At 31.8% G+C, this 20,465-nt stretch overlaps 1 protein-coding gene across 2 annotated transcripts; it reads right to left on the bottom strand.

Moving 5' to 3' along the window:
- Nucleotides 1–515: 515 nt before the first annotated feature.
- Nucleotides 516–16,296, bottom strand: cib (thymosin beta cib). 2 transcript variants are annotated; one of them, XM_089703390.1, is made up of 5 exons: nt 16,138–16,296; nt 3,577–3,729; nt 2,536–2,649; nt 1,910–2,023; nt 516–1,430 (listed from the first exon to the last, which is right to left on the bottom strand). In XM_089703390.1, exons 2-5 carry the CDS (start codon nt 3,716–3,718, stop codon nt 1,291–1,293), a joined length of 510 nt encoding a protein of 169 aa, XP_089559516.1. In that variant the 5' UTR covers nt 3,719–3,729; nt 16,138–16,296; the 3' UTR covers nt 516–1,290. The 2 variants fall into 2 exon arrangements, with proteins under 2 accessions (XP_089559516.1, XP_089559518.1); XM_089703392.1 differs by lacking the exon at nt 1,910–2,023.
- Nucleotides 16,297–20,465: the final 4,169 nt, after the last annotated feature.

Consider the following 20,465-nt stretch of genomic DNA (forward strand, 5'->3'; position numbering starts at 1 on the left):
TAGGGACAGGGAAAGCGACTTTGTTTTATACTATGTAGTGATAGTGATAGGTGAAGAAAGGCAAAGCGCACCGTTAAAATCAATAGGATGATTCCATGATTCCTACAATTTCAATTATATTTTTATTCGCAGACTAGCTGCTTCCCGCGGTTTCACCCGCGTGCGTAAATAAGTTCTTTTTAATCCTATTGTGTATCCTCATGAGGGAATTTCGATATAACAATTAGCCTAGGTAAGTTTCTCCTTATAACAACAGCTATTTGTCAGTGAAAGTCCCGTCAAAATCGGTCCAGCCGTATACAGTGTACAGTATGTATACATCCATATGCATTTAGTAAAAATTCGCATATTAATTTATTCAATATTAAAAACAGACTGGAATGGAATTTTATTTTGTAATTTAGTTTTAGAATGGTACACCTTAGAGTTAGTCTAAGTACACGACTATTTTCACTTCATACTTTAAAAATTTTATAAGCAGGAGCGGGGTTGCTAGTAGGTAAATAAAACAAAAATATTTTTTAATTCTATATTTATAAAAAGCACCGTCTGTAAAACATACAAAATTTCGATAGACTGTTTTATTGGCATCGTTAGCGTTATATAAAATTGAAAAATGGTTATTGCAATAGTTATAATAGTATAAAATTTATTGTTCACCACAAGAAAGTAAAATATGTTTCGAAAATTACATTTGCACGTTGAGCATTAATATTATTATTACTAGTTGTATCAAAATAAATAAAATTAATTTAAACCAGGTCTATGGCGCATTGTATTTTCATTGTACATATTTATACATAAAGAAATTATCAATGCGCATTAAACCAAATCAATATAATGATCCGAAACAGTCTTGGTAACCACACTCCCAAATGATTATATTTTTTATAATATCATTATTACCAGATAATCTCATTCGTAGAATACTTAACGCAAACGCAAATATACAATAAACGTACGTAATTATTGTAGTTAAATAAAACAAAGGAGTGCAGCGTTCTCACTTAAATAAAAATCAGTACAGATACTTAATTATATTTCGTTTAAATTAAATAAAATGCTCGTAAAATACACTTATCCAATATCGTTAAAAGTGACATAGAAAATTTTGGTTCCTATAGTCTAATGGAAGTCCGGCTTGCGAGTCAGCAGTCCCAAGTTACCAACATTGTGGGGGAATATTTGTGGCTGGCAACACAGGCCGGTTCCCGTTATGATAAAACTTATAGTTACTAAAATACGGCGTTACTAGCGAGATATAGTTGCGATAAATAAGTGGGGGACAGTTCAGGCTGTCTTCTCCTGTTCGATGATGTCCTTGGTGGGGAGAGGGTTCTTTTCGCACGTCTCAGTGTGCTTCAGTTTGGTTGGGTCGAAGTTCTCGATGCCGTTTAAGAACTTGTTCTTCTCTTTCTCCGCTTCGATAGCTGTTGGAGGGAGGATTTATTAGTTTATGAATTAGTTTTGAATTATGTGAGGATTTAAGATTTTTTTAACTTATATTCTTTAGGGAACCGTGAAGATATGAGTGTTTTGCTGCAACCAAGAAACCATTTTAATGGAAAATTTGGTATGTATGAATTTTTGAAGAACTTTTATCTCAGTATTAAAGTGTAGGAAATCAGGAGCCAACTATCAAACATCAAAAAGTTCATACTAAGATAATTAGAAAAAAAAAATAATATCAATTGAATCCTAGATTAGATTTGGTAATAATAGTATTACCGTGGGTAAAGATAAGAACATTTTAACTGATAACTTCAACTATTCTTTACTTCCAACATATTGATGTTTTTATCTCCTATATCTAGATGTTAACACAACACATTATCAACAAGTCACACATATCGTGCAATAAATTAGGCTATAACAGGCGCAAAAATATAAAAAAAGCATATAAATAAACCTTCGATTGGCGGCAGGGGGTTCTTCTCTTCCGTCGTGGTGTGTTTCATTTGGGTTTTGTCGTAATGTTCGACTCCGTCAAGTAGATTCTGGTGTGCCTTCTCAGCTGCTACAACTGTTATAAGCATCGTGCAACGCATAAGCATTAAATAAAATGGTGCACATGCGTAAATAAATGAAGCGAAAGATTTTTTCGTAAGTAAAATTATAAACATTCATGTACATTTCAAAGCGTGTACGTATATACGATTATTTTGATAAAAGCCTTTAACATAAATAGGTATAATATGGATAGAAATAAAGAATGGCATTGTAAATAAACAAGTGGCACTTAAAATGTTGGATTGCATCTTATGGCACATGTAGTATTTGCATATGCACAAATCATAACATAGCCAAATATTTTGATCTTTAATGCTGATGAAATAAATTTAATATTTAAGAAATCAGAAAGTAATTATTTGCTTTATAAGTTTATGTGCAGAAATAAAACTAAGTTAGGTTTATAGTATTTTTAATCTCTCTAAAGCTTTGTAAAATCTGAAGCGTAAAGTTTTATTCTAATAATAAAATAAAAATACATTCATAAAAGAATTAACAAAAGTGTTAATATAATATCTAACGCACCATCTTTGTCAGGAAGCGGGTTCTTCTCTTGTGTTTCGGTGTGTTTCAATCTCGTTGCGTCGAACTTTTCGATTCCGTCAAACAGGGACTTTTGATTTTTCTCAGTGGCAACATCTGTAAGCAATAGACAATTTGTTACTTTTTTAACGAACTAGTTGTTTGTGGTCGTTAAAACGTTATGTTTAAAATTTAAAACCGTGCTCTTGTATTTTAGTAAACACAAAAAAATGTTTTATGGAAATTAAATTCTGTGTTGTTACAAAAATAATGGAACACCGAATATTTTATGTCGTAAATTTAAGATTAATAACATCGAATTGATATACGAAAGTTTTATTATCTATTACTATTTATAAAGATGAGTAAACAGGATTTTTAGGCATTGTACTTTTTGAAAATTGCCGCGCCCCGTCAATGTTTCATCTAGTTTTTAACAAAACAAAACTTTCGTACAATAATTTATAGTCTAGCTCTAGAATACGCGGCGTTACACTGAAAGCGTAATTAGAGGATGTCCTATGATGATGATTTGTTAAAAGATGCAACACAGGGTCGTTATTTGTTATTGCTTGCATGGCAACAATCATTCCTTCACGCACAAAATACCTAATGCGTTGGGCAGTACATTTTTTTCAATCGTTTCTGTTTTCCTCAAAGACGAAGTTTGAAATTGTTCAACCCCTTGAAGTAGTGCCGTGTGTTGTTTTTCTTTTGCAACGTCTGTTTAATGTACGACTACATCGTTTAATAATAGCGTACCTGGGACTTCGGCACTAAGGTTACATGGACGTAAATTGAAATTTAATGAAAAAAAAATGGAAATTAAAAGAAAAAGAAAAGCATGTAAATATCAAGTTCAATTTTTTTTAAAGCTTTGTGTACAAATAAATAACAACAACAAGTAAATACAATATCAGAAATCTGCTAAATCACACCAGATAATAATATATAAATGTAATTCAACTCAACTCAATTACATCAGTTGAAAAGCCCTTCTGCAATAGACAAAAATAATGAAACCATTAAAATTCAAGACCTTACCTTCTGCGGATGGCAGAACTATTTTCTCATTAGTGTCGACATCGCGAAGGCAGCTCGGGTTGAAAGCCTCAAGCTGGCTTTTGAGGTCCGTGGCGACCTTTGGGAGGTCCTTGAGGGAGGGGGCATCGACTGAGCAGGCCATTGTATTGAGATCTATGGACAAATAACAATTGGGTTATTAATTATATCAATTGATATTAACCAATACAACAATATATGAAATATGGCCATTCGATGGTTCTCATAGGATTTCAAATTCAGAATTCGGCTATAAAACCCGCCTCATGTCTTTTTTCTTTTCCTGCAATTTTTTTTTAATTTCGGCCAATACGAAAAATTTATATTCGATAATGTTGCCAGTGTATTGAAAACTCTTCCTGACTTGTATAGACACATTTTTTTTATAACATATCATATCATTTTTATGAGTAAAGTTTTTTTATGTACAAAATGCTATGCAAACATAACGCGATTGAATCATCAGTATGAGTATTTCTTGACGGTCTACGCTGCATTAGCCGAGTAAATCAAGCGTAAACACATTATGTAGACCAATACGAAATACATGTTTACATTAACAACAATGGACCTTTCATTGCGATGCTCAAGTGATAAGCTTGGAACATTCCAGGGTAATGGATACTTAAAGGGATAAATGCATTTTAATTTGTTTACAAGTGCAGACGTTTCGTAAAAGCAAAAAAGTAAATCGCTGCGTATACTTAGTAATCGTTCAATCAAAAAATCAACTGTACTTTAATTATACATATTAGAGTTATGATAGAATTTATAGGTCTAAAAACCCGAAAGGTGTCATATGAATCCAATTATTTCCGTTTTCCTTGAAAACGCACTTGAATGCAGTATCAAAATTATCAATAAATGACGTCAATTATTAAATATAGGTAACAATAATAAGACTGGAATGTTATTATTTTCCATATTGCAAGGGAGATTATTAAGAAATTAACGTTAGTTTAAGAAAGTGGGTGCTTGTGTGCAAAACTAACTGTTTTCTCGGGGCAATGCCTCACTCACACATGTACACCATTGATAGATGAATAATCATGACAGTAACTAATAGAATCTCTTTTTAAAGGTACTTTTTTCAACCATTTCTATTTATAAAATTGTCTCAATATCGTCGAATTAAAACCGGTTTTTGAAAAAAATCTATAAAATTTTATTCAAGAGCATAATATTAAATGTCGTTTATTAATTATTGTTGACAACTTTATGACTCCGTACAATTTTGCTATAAATCTTAAGTATGGAAACACAAAATCCATTGCAATGGGATTGGTTAAAAAAGTAAATGCAGCATATCAGTCACCGTAGACAGACAATAGCAGAATACAAAATACATCGGACATTGTTGAGTTTATGTATACTGTATAATAATAAGTTACAATACATCCTGTCCACGAGGGAAACAGCCTTTGTTCGAAGACACGAGGGAGGTTGAGGTTTTACAAATAATCACCTATTCATATTTTATGCAGACAGTGAATGGACTCGTCTAGCCTATGTAAAAAAGCTTAAAAACGTGACAATTAAGATATGAATTCAACCAAATTGGCGGGATTATGTTCAAATTTTCAAAAAAAGAACGAAGTATTTATCTGTGGTATTATGTTCATTGTGTATTTTTAATTTTAGAATAATACCGACGTATATTACTGTCCGTATTTTAAGCAAAATATTGCACGGTAAATCGTCCTGTTATTAATAAATAGGGAAAGATAAAACCGTGTGCCAAGAGCACAAGCAATTGCTTTTAAATATTAAAAGTAAACATGTACTTGTGCAAGGACATAAATCAAATTAACGAATCTCCGATATATTTATAAGGCATAATATTTCAATGTGAATTGACGTAAATGCACTAGAAGTGTCATATTAATTATTTTAATGTGGCTCCTCTGCGATACGAAGAAGAATTGTAAGGAAATGACGTCAATAACAAAGGAAACGAATCATTTAAACAGATGACATTTGACTGGGGTTGCCGTTTTGTAAACATTACCCGATAACATGACAAAAAAGTTTTTTAACCATATCAGACGATGAAACACGGACGGATTCTAAAGACAAACGACTATTTGTCGTTACCCTAAATTTGAAAGCACATACAGTGCATATTTTAGGCATCGGATGAACTAAAGTCTAAACAGTTGTATACGGTCTAAATTGCCGAATCTAAAGACTGCAAAATGACAATCGCTAGTTCAAATATAATCCTTTCACAATAATGATATTGTTACACAGTACACCATCTATAGATATCAATGCGTTTTGTTAATAATTTGTAAATTACACGTAAGTACATAAATATTTTATGAGCTTGCAGTATAAAACCTTATGCAGCGCCGAAGCAGGTTTAATCGTTCTGGTTTTGGTACACACATGTTACATCGATATTCAATACATAATTCAATTCTACAACTAGTTTTATTACAGTTAGGGGAATACAATTTATGACAAAAACACGGTTATGAAATTTATGGCATGTAATTTTTAGGGCTTTGCAAGGGACGATATAAGTCCAATTTCTCTTTGGATGATGTGTCATTCCATTTATGTAAATTATACCTTCATGGCATTGAGAATAAAATATCATTTTAGACGAAAAGATGGCTTACTATGCAATATGAAATATCCATGTGAAGCAAAGGCAATTTATCATGCTTATTTTTATTGCTATAAATTCGTGTTAAGGTGAAAAGTCATTTGAACGATATTTAAATTAATTCATATAGCTGATATGAATATAATTTGTGGATGAAACTTTTTTGTTCATTCGATCAGACAGATTTTTTTGCCTGTGATTAAAAATGATGTAGCGTGTTACGATTAAGCAATAACGCTTTCCAATTTTGCGAGTTTTTACCCGGTTGGCATAAAAATTAACCGACATCACGCCAATGATGTGGTAAGCAATGGTTATAAATATAATATGTATTAAAATAAATTTATTATCACTATGAGACGCTAATTTTGAAGAAATTACTAATGGTGGGTAAAATAGTATGGGACAAACTAAACAAGAACTTGTGGAAGTTGTTTGGCTGATTTTAGATTTTTATTTCTTATTTTTTTAATCGCTTTAAATTTTTTATAATTGTAATTCAAAACCTCAACATAATATGTTTTTTATATTCATCATCAAGCCGTTAGAATGGTCAAATCGATGTCATTTAAGTGTGAATCACGTTCATTGTTTTTTAATCGGTACCTTAAATTCGTCACAGATACACGTCATACTTAAATAAAATTTACTTTGTTGTGCAAAATAACAGACCCGATCATAATTACTTATTTCTCGAAATGTTATCATGACGCATAACAGGGGAAAAGTGTTATTGACTGTGATTGTTATATATTATAATTCTTTACTTTATAGATATGTAATATCATAAGGTGTTGCCAGCTTGAAAAAAAAAAACAAATTTAGAGACGACTAACAGTTTTTGAGCCAATTAAATAACTTCGTCGCAAAATTATCATCCTTATTAATAAAAAATACTTACGAACATACGCGTTACGAAATCAACATATTGTACTCTCAAACAATCGTTCACGGAGTCACTGCCTTATGTATCATATGTTGCACTTAAAATCAACCGGCCATTGTACATAAACAGTTATCTCGTGTCAGCCTTTCCACAGCCGTAAACGGTAAGACAAGTTCGCCTTAAAATTGATCGTGAGATTAAAAAAAGGCCGGCCATATGGTCGCCATGAAAGAGATCGTTGTACAACACTTCTTTGAGTGTGGTAATACTTAATTGGAGTTTATGACAGCGTATTAATGGCATTGTTTGTATTTGGTTCATCGTAAAGATGCTTTATTTTGAATGATCTACAAAAATCTTATAAATCGAAATCTTGGTTGAAATATTGTAAATTCTGTAGGTACTTAAAATCGTGCCAAACTGAGATAATATGATATGAGATCACATATTTAATGCTCGAATGTCCTCAATACTTTCAAGATAATATCATATAAATCAAATTTTACATGTTCTGGAGTATTCCAATAAATGTTGGCTCCCCTCCAAGGGACAAATATAGGCAAATTTGTTTTATAAGGCTTTCTATAACAAATAATTGAAAGAAACTTGAGAGCAATGAATTAACAAAGTTGTTTTTGGGTCGACACAGGCGCCGGCGGTTTGTGAGTATTAGTCATGTATTTTTTTCTTGCTTAATTAACTGGTTAAATATGGGCATAATGTATTCAATAAATTGGACAGTATTTTCACGATAAAGGCGAGACAGCAGTGCAATTGAGAGCGCAATTTAATGATTTGAACATCGGCCAGGCCATAGACAACTAAAGCAATTATAAATAGGTATTTTTACCTATTTAGGACCTACATAAGCTGTTTCCATTGTTTTTCTCTATTAAATGGCCAAACATGGGGGTATAAACGAGCAGAAATACAAATCTTTACAGTAAAGCTACATCTTACATAAAAACTAGTTGCTAGTTAAACAGCTCTAGTTATGCCGATCTCCTTTACATATACAATTAATCTGATCAACATAGCAAGTCTCCACACGAGATAATCAAGGAAATTTAGATTTCGTTTTATTTCTGCAGACCCCTCGGTACCAATTATGATGTTCAGCAAGCGAATGAGTCAGTATACGAACCCCAGTATAGAAAGTTTGAGATTATTAAAATTTCACTGTAAGGGGCTGAGCGTCGAACTAATCCGAGTGATTATGCCCGCTAAATGTATCCAACCCAGGTCTTATTTTGCATTTTCTTTTGATAAAAACTTCGTTGATAAAACGGTGAATGTAAAACAAAAAAAAGAGCATAATTTTCTTGTATTTGTGTATGTGTGTTAAATGTTCTTTGTTTAGATATTGCAGTCCAAATTAACTAATTGGAAACAATTTATTTAAATTGGTTTTATGTATCAATTTAACAGCATGTATATAAATTGTTTTTTTATACATGTTGAATATAAACGAAAATACATATGACAAAAACACTATTACTGGAATTTGTGTAGATGAGATATTCGCATTTCACACCTAAACAAACATTCGTCTTTCGTGAAATAGAAAAACAGCTTTAAATAAACACAAATACGAAATCGTGCTGATTCATTTCATTTAAACCGATAATAAAACGAAGTTTCCAACTGGAAATGAGTATAAATTATTAAATATCTTTAAAAGCTGCTGTATAATTTTACGGCACCGTTATATGATTAATTCTATTAAATTTCATACTGTCATTTAATTATATTACGACGATTTCGATCGTCAGAACACAGCCATTAATTGCAACAATTAGAAAATTATTTATTCATTAATAAAAATGGTAAAAGAGGATATATTTACCATTCTATATAACAATCATCAGGTTAATTAAGGCTCGCAATTATTTTCAAGCTCAATACTCCGAATTTTAATGGCAATCCCAAATTATTTATGTGATTTTATCAACCAAACACAAACATGAATACGTTAAGATTATAGACATGCTGTAAATTGTCCTTTTACAGAGACAGGTGCGGTAATGGCATCCATTAAAACGCGATATAAAATCTTGGTCATTACAAGAAGCACAGATAATCTCGCCATCGCATTCGTTCTAGTTGGATTCTAAAATTATCTAAATCTACAATTCCAGACTACGTATAGCTGCTTATAGTCATCTGCAAATCTCCACACGACCTTGTTTCTATTAATATACTACGCATTCCTTCTAGTATGACAGGACCAAAATGGCGGACAGCCTTGTGCCTCGATTGTCAACAAGGTGACCCCACTGCGTATGACTTTTTCACCGTATATGGAAAACTCGATATGGTTGTGAACTTTTGAATTAAGAATATCGATTTATGTACCTACTCGAAAAATTACACGGTTTAGTGTGCAATTTTGAAACGATAAACTGGCAACACTTTTCATTTTTAATTATTTTAACTGTGAAGTTGTTGTTCTTGACGAAAAAAGTATAAAACTATAAACCAAGATTGATTTGAGGTAAGTCGCTTGTGAAATTGTGAATTTTATGATATTTTTCCTTATTTCTTTCGTCAAAAACTAAAGAAATACTGTTATAAACATACCAAGAAGTATGTTATTATGGAAGCATCTGTTACAAGGAGTCACGATATATCAAATAACAGGAATTCACTTGAGTCGGAAGTCCGATGACTCGAGCAGGAAAAGCACATTTTCGTATTGGTGCGGTATGGCTTCATCAACGAGTAATTAACTTCCTACTAAATGGTTTATGCCCGCCATTATTAAGTTTACGGAAAAAATATGGAATAATTCCTGGCCATTTTTTTCAGAAAAAAAAAACTACAAAGGATAATTTTTAGTTCCAAATTTAAAATTCATCTTTTATTTTTAATTCAAACACTGTTTTTTTGTAATTAATTGAATAATAAGTGAATAATCATCATTTAATATGATGACTGTTATTACCGAGAATATACTGTAACAAATAACGAACTTGCTGATTGGAAGATTTGATAAAATTTTAAGATAAGTGGAACATATTTAATTATTTACAAATTCCCATAAATAAGCAAATAACATTTCAATTTTCGAGATTTCGATCACATAATATTTACATCAAAACGGCGAGCGATAGATATTTAAAATAAATATTATTTTAAGTAAATATATGTAATCTCCATAACCTTTAGAATTTTTGTACGACTAATATTATTCAGTAATACCTAGATCTGTTTCACGCAGTTTCACTGCCAAAAACATTCATCCTCTAGGGTTGATTTTTGAAAATGTCTATACAGGTATACTGGAGCTCCAATTTTAATACAAATTAAAGCCATAACAGCCTTGATTTGTGCCCAATAACAAATTTCTACACAAAAAATAATTGCCGCGTAATCATTTTACGAATTTCTCATTAATTATCTTGTACGCAATATCACCTTCAGTCTAGACTTACTTTTAACCACGTACAGGAATGCTTTGTTTTAAGTTTTACGCAATCGACACGTATAGATCACCGATATGTATCTTACGATCGATTATAGATAGCGTAGTAATCATTTTGTATAATACGGAAATATTCAAGAATCATCGAGTCTTTTGTAACCACCACATGTTTCAAAAATATGTATTATGATTAATAACTAGCAAACCGGGCGAACTCCGTTTCGCCACCAGAGACACCTTTTCTTTGCTATAAACCTCACAGAGCCCGAGACCTTTCCAACGAATGCAAAACCGTGGAAATCGGTTCGTGCATTCTGGAGTTATAGCGTCAGGAAGGAAAACCCGACTTATTTTTATATAGTAGATTATTAGTTATTATGAATTCATAAAAAAATTAAAGGGTGATGCTGTATTTTATAAACCTCACGTTCAATTTTATAGTAAATGGCGTATTTTATAAACCTCACGTTCAATTTTATAGTAAATGGCAGGAGATTATTATGTGGCATTTATTTTCTCAACTAACCTCCCTAATTTTCCCTCTTAAAAGAGCGAATAGAACCAACTTTGAATTTAGACCCTACAACTTTCCGAAGTATTAATAAAACGCAGTATAACTGGAATTTTGTAATTTCCTGCTCAATTTTAAATCTCCACAACAAGACCATACAGATAGCTACAGAATACAAGAAAAAACAATTGTTTTCTAGTATTGATAAATAATGGATCGATCGACGTAAATGGACACGCTCGATGCTATATTGAATATTCCTATTCCATCACGTACTAAGAAGAACAAAAATGGCGGAACATTGCATTCCGTTTGACGCATCCATTTTCCAAGGTTTTATAGCGCCCTTGGTAGGCAGTAAAATGTAACAAAAAAGACGCTTTGTCGCTTTCAAATGCTTTTTGATTTATAAAATAAGGCCTGGAATTAAAAAAAGCACGTTAAAATTAAAACGTTATAGCAAATCATTAAACACTCAGTGATCATTAAAAAATCGAACAAATTGCCTTGACATCTGCAAATCAACTGATTTTAGCAAGTAATTAGGCAGGGATTAAGAAATAGAATTACAATTATAAAAGTAAGTAATTTGAATTGTAATAGCTGATTTTAATCTCAATTAACTTTATCGAATTTATTGTGACCCTTTCCACTAACAGTTGCTCAAACAAGTTTTTGCCACTAGAGATAGAAACGTCCGTTAAATTTAAATGCATTGCATAGTGATTCATTATGATAAATTAGTTTAAATTAGAATGCGCTAAACGTCACGGTGTCAACGACCCCGCGCCATATTAAGTACGAGACATCAAATCAAAAATTACATTTTAAATTTTATGGAGCGTCAAGCGGAGCTAACAATTAAGATTTCAAGAGCATAAGCATCACGGATGGCTGCTATCGTGTGTGAGCTATCTTTTTATTAGTTTCGTATCTAATTACCGCACTAATTAAATTTATTTTGATGCTAACTGGGAAGTTTAAGTTTATGATATTATTTTCACATGTCAGTGTTTAAACTTCTTAAGGGGAAGATGCGCCATTCCGGTAAAAAGTCAAATATTTCATTTTAATATGAATTGATTTTGTTTATGATCAAAAGCTCATATCGTCATGTTGAATCTAAGTGTTGAATCAATCTTTTACATTAAAAGATTGGTATTCTCAATGTACAGTATCGTTCGTTGGTGTTTAAATTCTCAAATTTGATACATGACTCGTAAAAAACAGCATCAACAACAAACGAATTTAAAGTCATTATATTATTACTGACAAACCGCGCTATCCCCTCGCAGTATCGATCTCCAGGACCGCAGTGGAGTGCCTACTACCTAGGGTGGTGTCTGCGAGGGATATTCGGAAATACATAGCATCTAGATGCGTAGGGACTTGAAATGCCTAACTTTTGTAGGTGTAGGTATTCGCCCCTTTTTCGTACGCTTTGATTATGATATAAATGGATAACTACTTCGAAATAAACAGAATACCATGTTAGGTTATTGTTATTTAATTAAAAGGTAACATTTAAGTAATTAATTCATATTTATGTTTTAAAGTTCGTTGCACTGCTAGAATCGTAATTCATAAGCTATTATATTTTTTATAATCTATTCATGACGCGCTAAAATTATTTTAATAATAAATTTTATAATGCACATAAATATGTATATTTAATTAATACTATCTCGGTGTTTTAGTGATTTACTCAAAACATTGTTTAAACTATTAATAGTTTAAACTGCATCACATCTATAGTTTTGTTTAAAAAAACCATATATTATTCCATGCCATATGCTATATGTATTCCATATTTTTTCTCAACCAATTCAGTCGTTTTTTTGCATACATTAGCGAAAAAATGGACAAATATTGTTGTAGGAAGAATGAGGTTTCGTCATATTTATAGCGTATACTGTTGCATGAGTTAAATTTACATATTTTACAACATGTGCTCAACACTGCAACGCACCCCCGCTTAGGTATTAGGGTTGTTTGCTCTCAATCGATTCCATTCGGGAAGTTTTTGCATCCCTTTCCACCCTTCGAGGTCTCTCTCACAGGCCACTGTCCTGTCTGAGCAGATTATAATTGCGATCAAGTACTATTTGTACATGGAAGTTCTTTCGCAATTTTTTCTTGCATACTAAACCTTTTAAATTATAAAGAGAAAAGGTTTTTTGTTTGTTTGTTTTACACAAAAACTATTCGATCGATTTTAACAATACTTTTACCATTAGAAAGCTATATTTTTAACGAGTAACTTAGGTTCTGTTTTTTATTATCCAGGGTTAACAGTATTAACACAAGCAAAGCCAGGGCAAGTGGATAGTAAATTATATTTGTAGTTTTGTTTATCATGTTACAAAATATGGTACCTAAGTTAACGAAAAATCGTTGTTCAATTACTACAGTTTACGTATTCCATTTAAATATATTTAATTGAATTAAACAGTTGTTGATAGAACTAATTAACATGAAGTTGTTTTATGTTATTAATTGTTATCACAATACAAGAATGATTCATTTTCTAACTAATAAGTTTAGGTTACAGGAAAATATTAAGTTCAATCACCAAGCAATACATATTTCAATAACAAACTATATGTAGTCGTTAAAATTTTAAAGATATTTTTGTATGTTTCATCGACGATTTTTTTTATGTAATGCATGGAATATCTTCACTTCATTCAGGTTATAATTTATCAAATAATTTACCAAATATTTTGTATCATAAGAAAAATATTTTCAGTACAAAGAAGAACTCTCATTTTATGATAGATATTCAAATGTAACTAAGATAAATTATTATTTTTAGCGCTATTGCAGCTACTTCTTATCAAATGTAGATCTATTCCTTATATTATATTGATACAAATGATGGCTTAATTGAAGTAATTATCAATTAAATATTTCGTGTACGATCACATTTATACGCTTTGATGCGTGAAAGTGGGAAAGTCTGTCATTACATCGAAACCGGTTCATGTCTTTTGTTATAAAGTTATTTATTTATGCGTTAAATAAAACGAGAGTGGTACACGATTACACGAATCAATTTAATGAATAGAATAATTTATGTAACGTAACTTACCTAGTTACCGAAATTGTATCAATGCTCTCAAAATTTATTGTTATGTTGAAGCTATAAACATTTTATGGCCATAAACTGACACGGGTTTTCCAACTTCTCCACTTTCCTTATTAAAAGTTAATCTAATTCTAATAAATTGTTAGCAATTAAGTCACGTACTTAAGTACTTTGTTATGACATATTCTTTTGACTCACGTCCTAACTCCTAAAGTATTGATTGAATTGAAATGCTTAAAAACAGCTTGATGTGTCAAGCATGTGTTCGACATTAGTCAGATATCTATTTTTGAACTCTGATACACTTCGAGCGTATCCTTTAACGTCCTTTTATTTTTAATTTCAGAAAAATGTGTTATCCAAAAATATCTGCATCGCATTTATTTCAAGTGATGAACGGATTTTAAGTTGAACGACACCATTTGTTAACCGGTACGGAGTAATTGTATTTATTAACATAACTTTGCACGATGGGAAGCGAACCATAAAAGATAGTTAAAGATAGTTATTCTAGCTTACATTTCGGTCTATATATTTTCGGCACGAAATATTTATGACTCATGCAATGTTCCGACGAGTGCTCCCCCTTAACCCTAGAAGCCTAATCTACGCCTGCGAGGCGTACAAAAATTCGAATATCGGATGTATCTTTTTAACGGTTGAAGCTAGCGCGTCGTACTTTTTAGTTATCTCAGTGGCCGACGGGAGCTAGAGGACGGTGCCTGTATCGTTATGGTAAGTCCCGCCATTTTTGATTTATTGAAGTGTTGCATGCCTGCGAGACGTATGTTTAGGCTTTGTGTAACTTTTAACTAAGATTAAGTGATTTTACTTTTGATTGTTTTTCGTGTATTTTATACCTTTTTTCGGAAATGTTTCAGTTATAAATATATTACGGTCCAATCTATTAAATAAAGACGACATTATCGCAATTTTGAATGGAGAAGGCAGTCCTCACGAGGATTCAGGTTCCGAAGTTGAGGATGACCATATTATCGACGACGTTCAAAGCAAGGGCTAAAATAATGAGGTGTCTGAGTTCGTTGCGTCATTACAATAATCTGGGCCTTCTGCAGAAACTAATCCAACCATGAATTTCAAAATTTGTGTGTAATAAATGTAAAAAAATCTGTGTGTGGCGAGCACAGGGTTGATTTATGTGTAGTGTGGTCCTAAAGTTAAACTAATCCTTTATAGACCGGTTAGTTGTAATGTTTTATCTAAAAATATATAATTAGTGTAAAAAAAATTGATACTTTATAAAAATAATATATGTTTTAAGTTGATTTTGAAGAAGTAAATTTTTTTGTTCCAATTTATGCATATTGTTTTTTATGTTGTAATAAACAACTTTGATTATAGTTATAATTGATAATAGTGTAGTTTTATTTTTAGTTTATTTCCCAAATTCAAATTTCCGCTTTATTAAAACAATAATAATTAAATAATATACCTAAAATAATGGCTTATATATGTGTACGCCTCTGAGACGTATATTAAGGCTTTGTGTACGTTCCATATAGATTAGGCTTCTAGGGTTAAATAAAGTCACCCTCACACTATCATTTAATTGTTCCAAATATCGATTTATTTACGTAAATTATTCGATTACAATAAACTTCAGAGATGTGGGTAATATAATAACGTAAAACCTTGTTTACCGTCAAGTAACCACGGTCATCTCGTATTACTCATACTAAAGGGAATGTTTTATCCGTGTCTTTATCGTTCAATGCATAAAATGAACAAAAGTACACGCAACGGCAGATTGTTTTAAAAACCGTATAGGTACGTAGATGAAGTCATGCAACCGCTCCCACCCGGCGAAATAAGTTCCGTTATTGACACAAAACAAAACATATGAAACGCTAACTTTACTTTTAAAAGTTAAAAATCGAACTCGATATTTTTAAATCGACGGAAATTAAAAATGGAATGTCAAATTATTCACAAATATTTCCGCTATTTTAAATGGACAAAGGAAACGCATTAAACAGCCAAGTAAAAGTAAAAGATGACTTACCTATTTATTTGGTTACGTAGAAAAATCACGTACACAGCGCTCGACGGGCAAAATGCGACTGTCTGTCTGTATTGAAGTACAGCGGTAGTATGCGGGACCGATAAATCGGGGGTGGCGGGCGCGGGCCGGCAGTTCGTCGCACCTATAGTTGTTATGCTTATGTACCACGTTCGATGATTCATTCACATAAGTTATCGTTAACAATACAAAGAAATTAAAGGACAACTATCAACGTGAAGCGTCACTCGTTGACACAGATAAAACAAAAGTGCCTCCAAACAACAGTTTCGAAAAACGGTTGATCTATTTAAATTTTAAACTAACGCTTCATTTTCTAATGTATATTTAAAATAACGAATAATTATGTACATATTTTTCCATAAGTAAATATCATTTGTTTGTAATTCTTATCTTAGTAATCTGATAAGGTGTTGTTTTGATACTTTAATAATTACATTAAAGAAATAATGAAATCACAAAAATCATCTCTATAGTACATATCAGAATCCTGCAGCCTTGCATAGATATACATAATATTCAAAGTTCAAACGTACTATGTGCGTTGACGAGACTACAAATACACAAATAGGTAGGTATAACATAGTACGCGGGCGGGCATTGATTTTTTTTCGTCGACCTTAACCTTCCGGATAGCTTCCCGCTCCTAAATTCTATAGAAAGGGGAATAATCTAAAATTTTAATAACAGGGTTTAGGATACCCAATTCATCTATTATATGGGAACCTAGAACAATATACGTATAAAAATCTTTTTTTTATATGACCATGTGCTTATAGAGGGGGATGAGGTGGATTGGAGATCGCGACAAACTCCCCTCCCCAAACCATTTATATTCAGACCAAAAGCCCATCTGAAATAGTAATTTCAATAGGCAGTAGCCTATAGGCTATAGCCGTCACGCTGAATTATTGTAATTTGTAAGAATAAACGTATAATAGAAAATATATTTGGCTGAGTAATAACGACGAAATTTTATCATAATTCGAGTCTGAAGAGGTCTATATATTGAAACGTTTTTGAATTCGAACTTTTTGATTTCAAGTATTATATTAGAATTTATAATATTATGATTCTAATTATGAAATCCATACTAATATTATAAATGCGAAAGTAACTCTGTCTGTCTGTCTGTTACTCAATCACGCCTTAACTACTGAACCAATTTGCATGAAATTTGGTATAGAGATATTTTGATATCCGAGAAAGGACATAGGCTACTTTTTATCCCGGGAAATAGGATAGGTTTTATCCCGGAAATCCCACGGGAACGGGAACTATGCGGGTTTTTCTTTGACTGCGCGGGCGAAGCTGCGGGTGGAAAGCTAGTGTTTAATAAGTATATAGAAAATAGAAATCATAACTCCAGAGTTACTAACTATAATTAAATTAAAATGTGGTATTATGTGGATAGTACCAACTACACACTGATTTGTATTTGTGATGCGGGAAATGTAGATAGATCATTAATTACAATTTAATCGGCGAACAAAGATCCGAGATCTACGGAAGTTGTAGGTAATGTTACAAGGCAGTCTTACTAATTAGCTCTTTCAGAATAATTAAGGCATATCTTTATTTTATTAGTCGCACTGGTATTCTATGTCAAGAATGATTTAAGTTAATAATAATAAATATTATAGGACATTATTACACAAATCAACCTAGTCCCACAGTAAGCTCAATTAAGGCTTGTGTTATGGGTACCTACTAGGCGACGATAAATATAATATTTAATAAATACATATATAGATAATAACACCCAGACCCAAGAACAAATAATTGAGTTCATCACACAAATATTTGCCCTGACCGGGGATCGAACCCGGGACCGTCGGCTCAGTAGGCAGTTACTTTACCACTGCGCCAACCGCGTCGTCTAAATTTCTTATTTGCAGGATTTATATAATAAATGCGAACATTTAAAAAGAAGAGTACACGTGTCAGAAGTTAAACTTCTTTGGCAAGATTCAAGGATACCAAAATCGTCGCCTTACTCCATGACGTGACGTTACTCCCATGACGCGACCTTGAAACTTTACTCTCAACGCGCATAAAGAAGTTTCAATTCAAAAATATGTAAGTTAACAGTAATAAAATGTACATTTTCCATGCCGTATTTTATCCTAGTTCTTTTCGCTAGAAGCAACAGTGTGCATTTTCTTTGATAGGTACTTAGATTAGTAGGTATGTATATTGGTCTATTAAGAAAATTAATACCAATACTTTGAAACTGCACAAAAACAAACCTAATAAATATTAATCATGAATGTAACTAAGCGAAAATGGGAAATTAAACGAAATTATGGTGAACTAAGTTGGTGAAGTTTATTGCGTAGCGATATCGTGATAAGCGGCTGTTTGATAACGGTATTTGAAGTGCTATCGGTCACTCGCAGATTAGATTATTTTTGCAGAAAACTTTCATAACACGGTTCTCTTTTATAAATATCTTAGTTTTGTTTTGTATTTATTTTCAAGCCTCGCACGTGGTGTATCTAAAAACGTAGGCTGTAATCTATGCTAATATAATATACGTAGTATATTATTATTAGTCTGTGCTAATATTATAAAGCTGAAGAATTTGTTTGTTTGTTTATACGCGCTTATCTCAGAAACTACTGATCCGATTTGAAAAATTCTTTCGGTGTTAGATATACCATTTATCGAGGAAGGCTATAAGGCTATATATCAATTTAAAATAATTTGATGAAAAAATACAGGAGTTGCTATTCTTCTAAATTTTGATTGTCATCGTATTACTTAAATGGTCTGTTTTCAATAATTGCTCGTGAGTTTAAAGTTTTCTGAAAAATTGCTCGTCGTAAAAATAAAAACTTAGTAATGTTTAAGACTATATTAAGTACATATATTATGTATTTTATCTAAACGAAGCTTAATTTAAAATGATTTTATGTAACCTGCTCTAGGTAGCTGTTACGCTTTGGTTAATTTAATTTAAAGACTAACATTTTATAATTTCTCATTGCACTGTTACCTAGTTATGAATCTAAAATTTCATACCTAGTTAGTTTGTTTAAAAATTTAACTTTAGAAGGTTAAAAATAAATTGCTTATATGATTCCTACGATAATAATTAGGTACTTAGGTCTGAGAAAATAGACTCTTTTTCGTTAGAGCTGTACTTATCTTATTGAATTAATGTCTGGACGTCTGGTTGCGTCCTTAGTTTGTCCTGACCCCATTTGAAAAGAATGTGTTTACATGTTTACGACTAGAACAAAATTATTTATGTCTGCTCTAGAGATACAGTTTCAGTCTTTCTTTTATTTCTTTCGTGTATTCGTCGATCTATATTTAATCTTGTTTATTCGAAATAAATCAACTCTTACGAAATTTTATAGAAAAAAAAATGGAATAAAAAGCGGACTACAGTGTAGTTATTTCTTTCAGATTTACGGTTTACCTCTTTTTCGAATTACGCAGTTAATAGTTTTGCAGTACGAAAACACATCGTAGCAAATAATCATGTATTTCCAGTTATAAATTCAGTCATTCTTCACTTTTATGAGATACATTTAGTATCTATATAGTGTTAGTCAAAACATTTCACCTTGATCTTGATCTTCGAACGAAGTCTACAGCGTAGGCAGCGCCTGGTTAATTTGATTAGCAAATGTCCTTGATTTTGGTACGTGCTTATTGATAGCCAAAAATACGTAATATTGCTAAATATTGTACCTAGTTACATAAGTACTTTCTTTTCAATGTTGTATATGAGTTAATAATAATCTGATATATTACCTATGTGATTTATGAATTCATGACTTTTCATGGTTACCTACATTCGACAGAAATCTCGAGATATTATTAGACCTTCTAGAATCCAGGATTTTCTATTCTGTAGATAACGGAAAACCAATAAAATAAGAATACTATCAAAGAATCTTAAATTATTGCACTGCTATCTGAAAGTAGAACTAACTATTATAATCTATTTATTCTGTAATATTCATATTTTCCTCAAAGGTTGTCCACAGCAGTTGAATATGGCCTCCATCAGGAATCGAACCTGAAGCTTTCTTCACTAACAATAATACCACAACTCATATAATAAAGCTGGGACTTTGTTTTATTCAACTAAGGACTAACAATTTAAGGATGTTCTCAATACAGCAGGTTTTTTTTGCTTTGCTACGTCAGAACTTTCGACTAAGTAAGGTAATGCCATTCATTGTATGTAATTTTTCCGGTTTAGTTTTTTGACGAAAAATATACTTAAACCATAAACTTAAAAATTAAAGAATATGTGTTAAACCGGGAAGGGGGACAATTAAATAAAACACGTA

This window comes from Colias philodice, chromosome 14 (genome assembly GCF_061535455.1).
Source record: "Colias philodice isolate Cphi_HAF_F1 chromosome 14, ilColPhil1 Martin Lab GWU primary, whole genome shotgun sequence".
In the NCBI taxonomy this organism is placed as follows: Eukaryota; Metazoa; Arthropoda; class Insecta; order Lepidoptera; family Pieridae; genus Colias; species Colias philodice.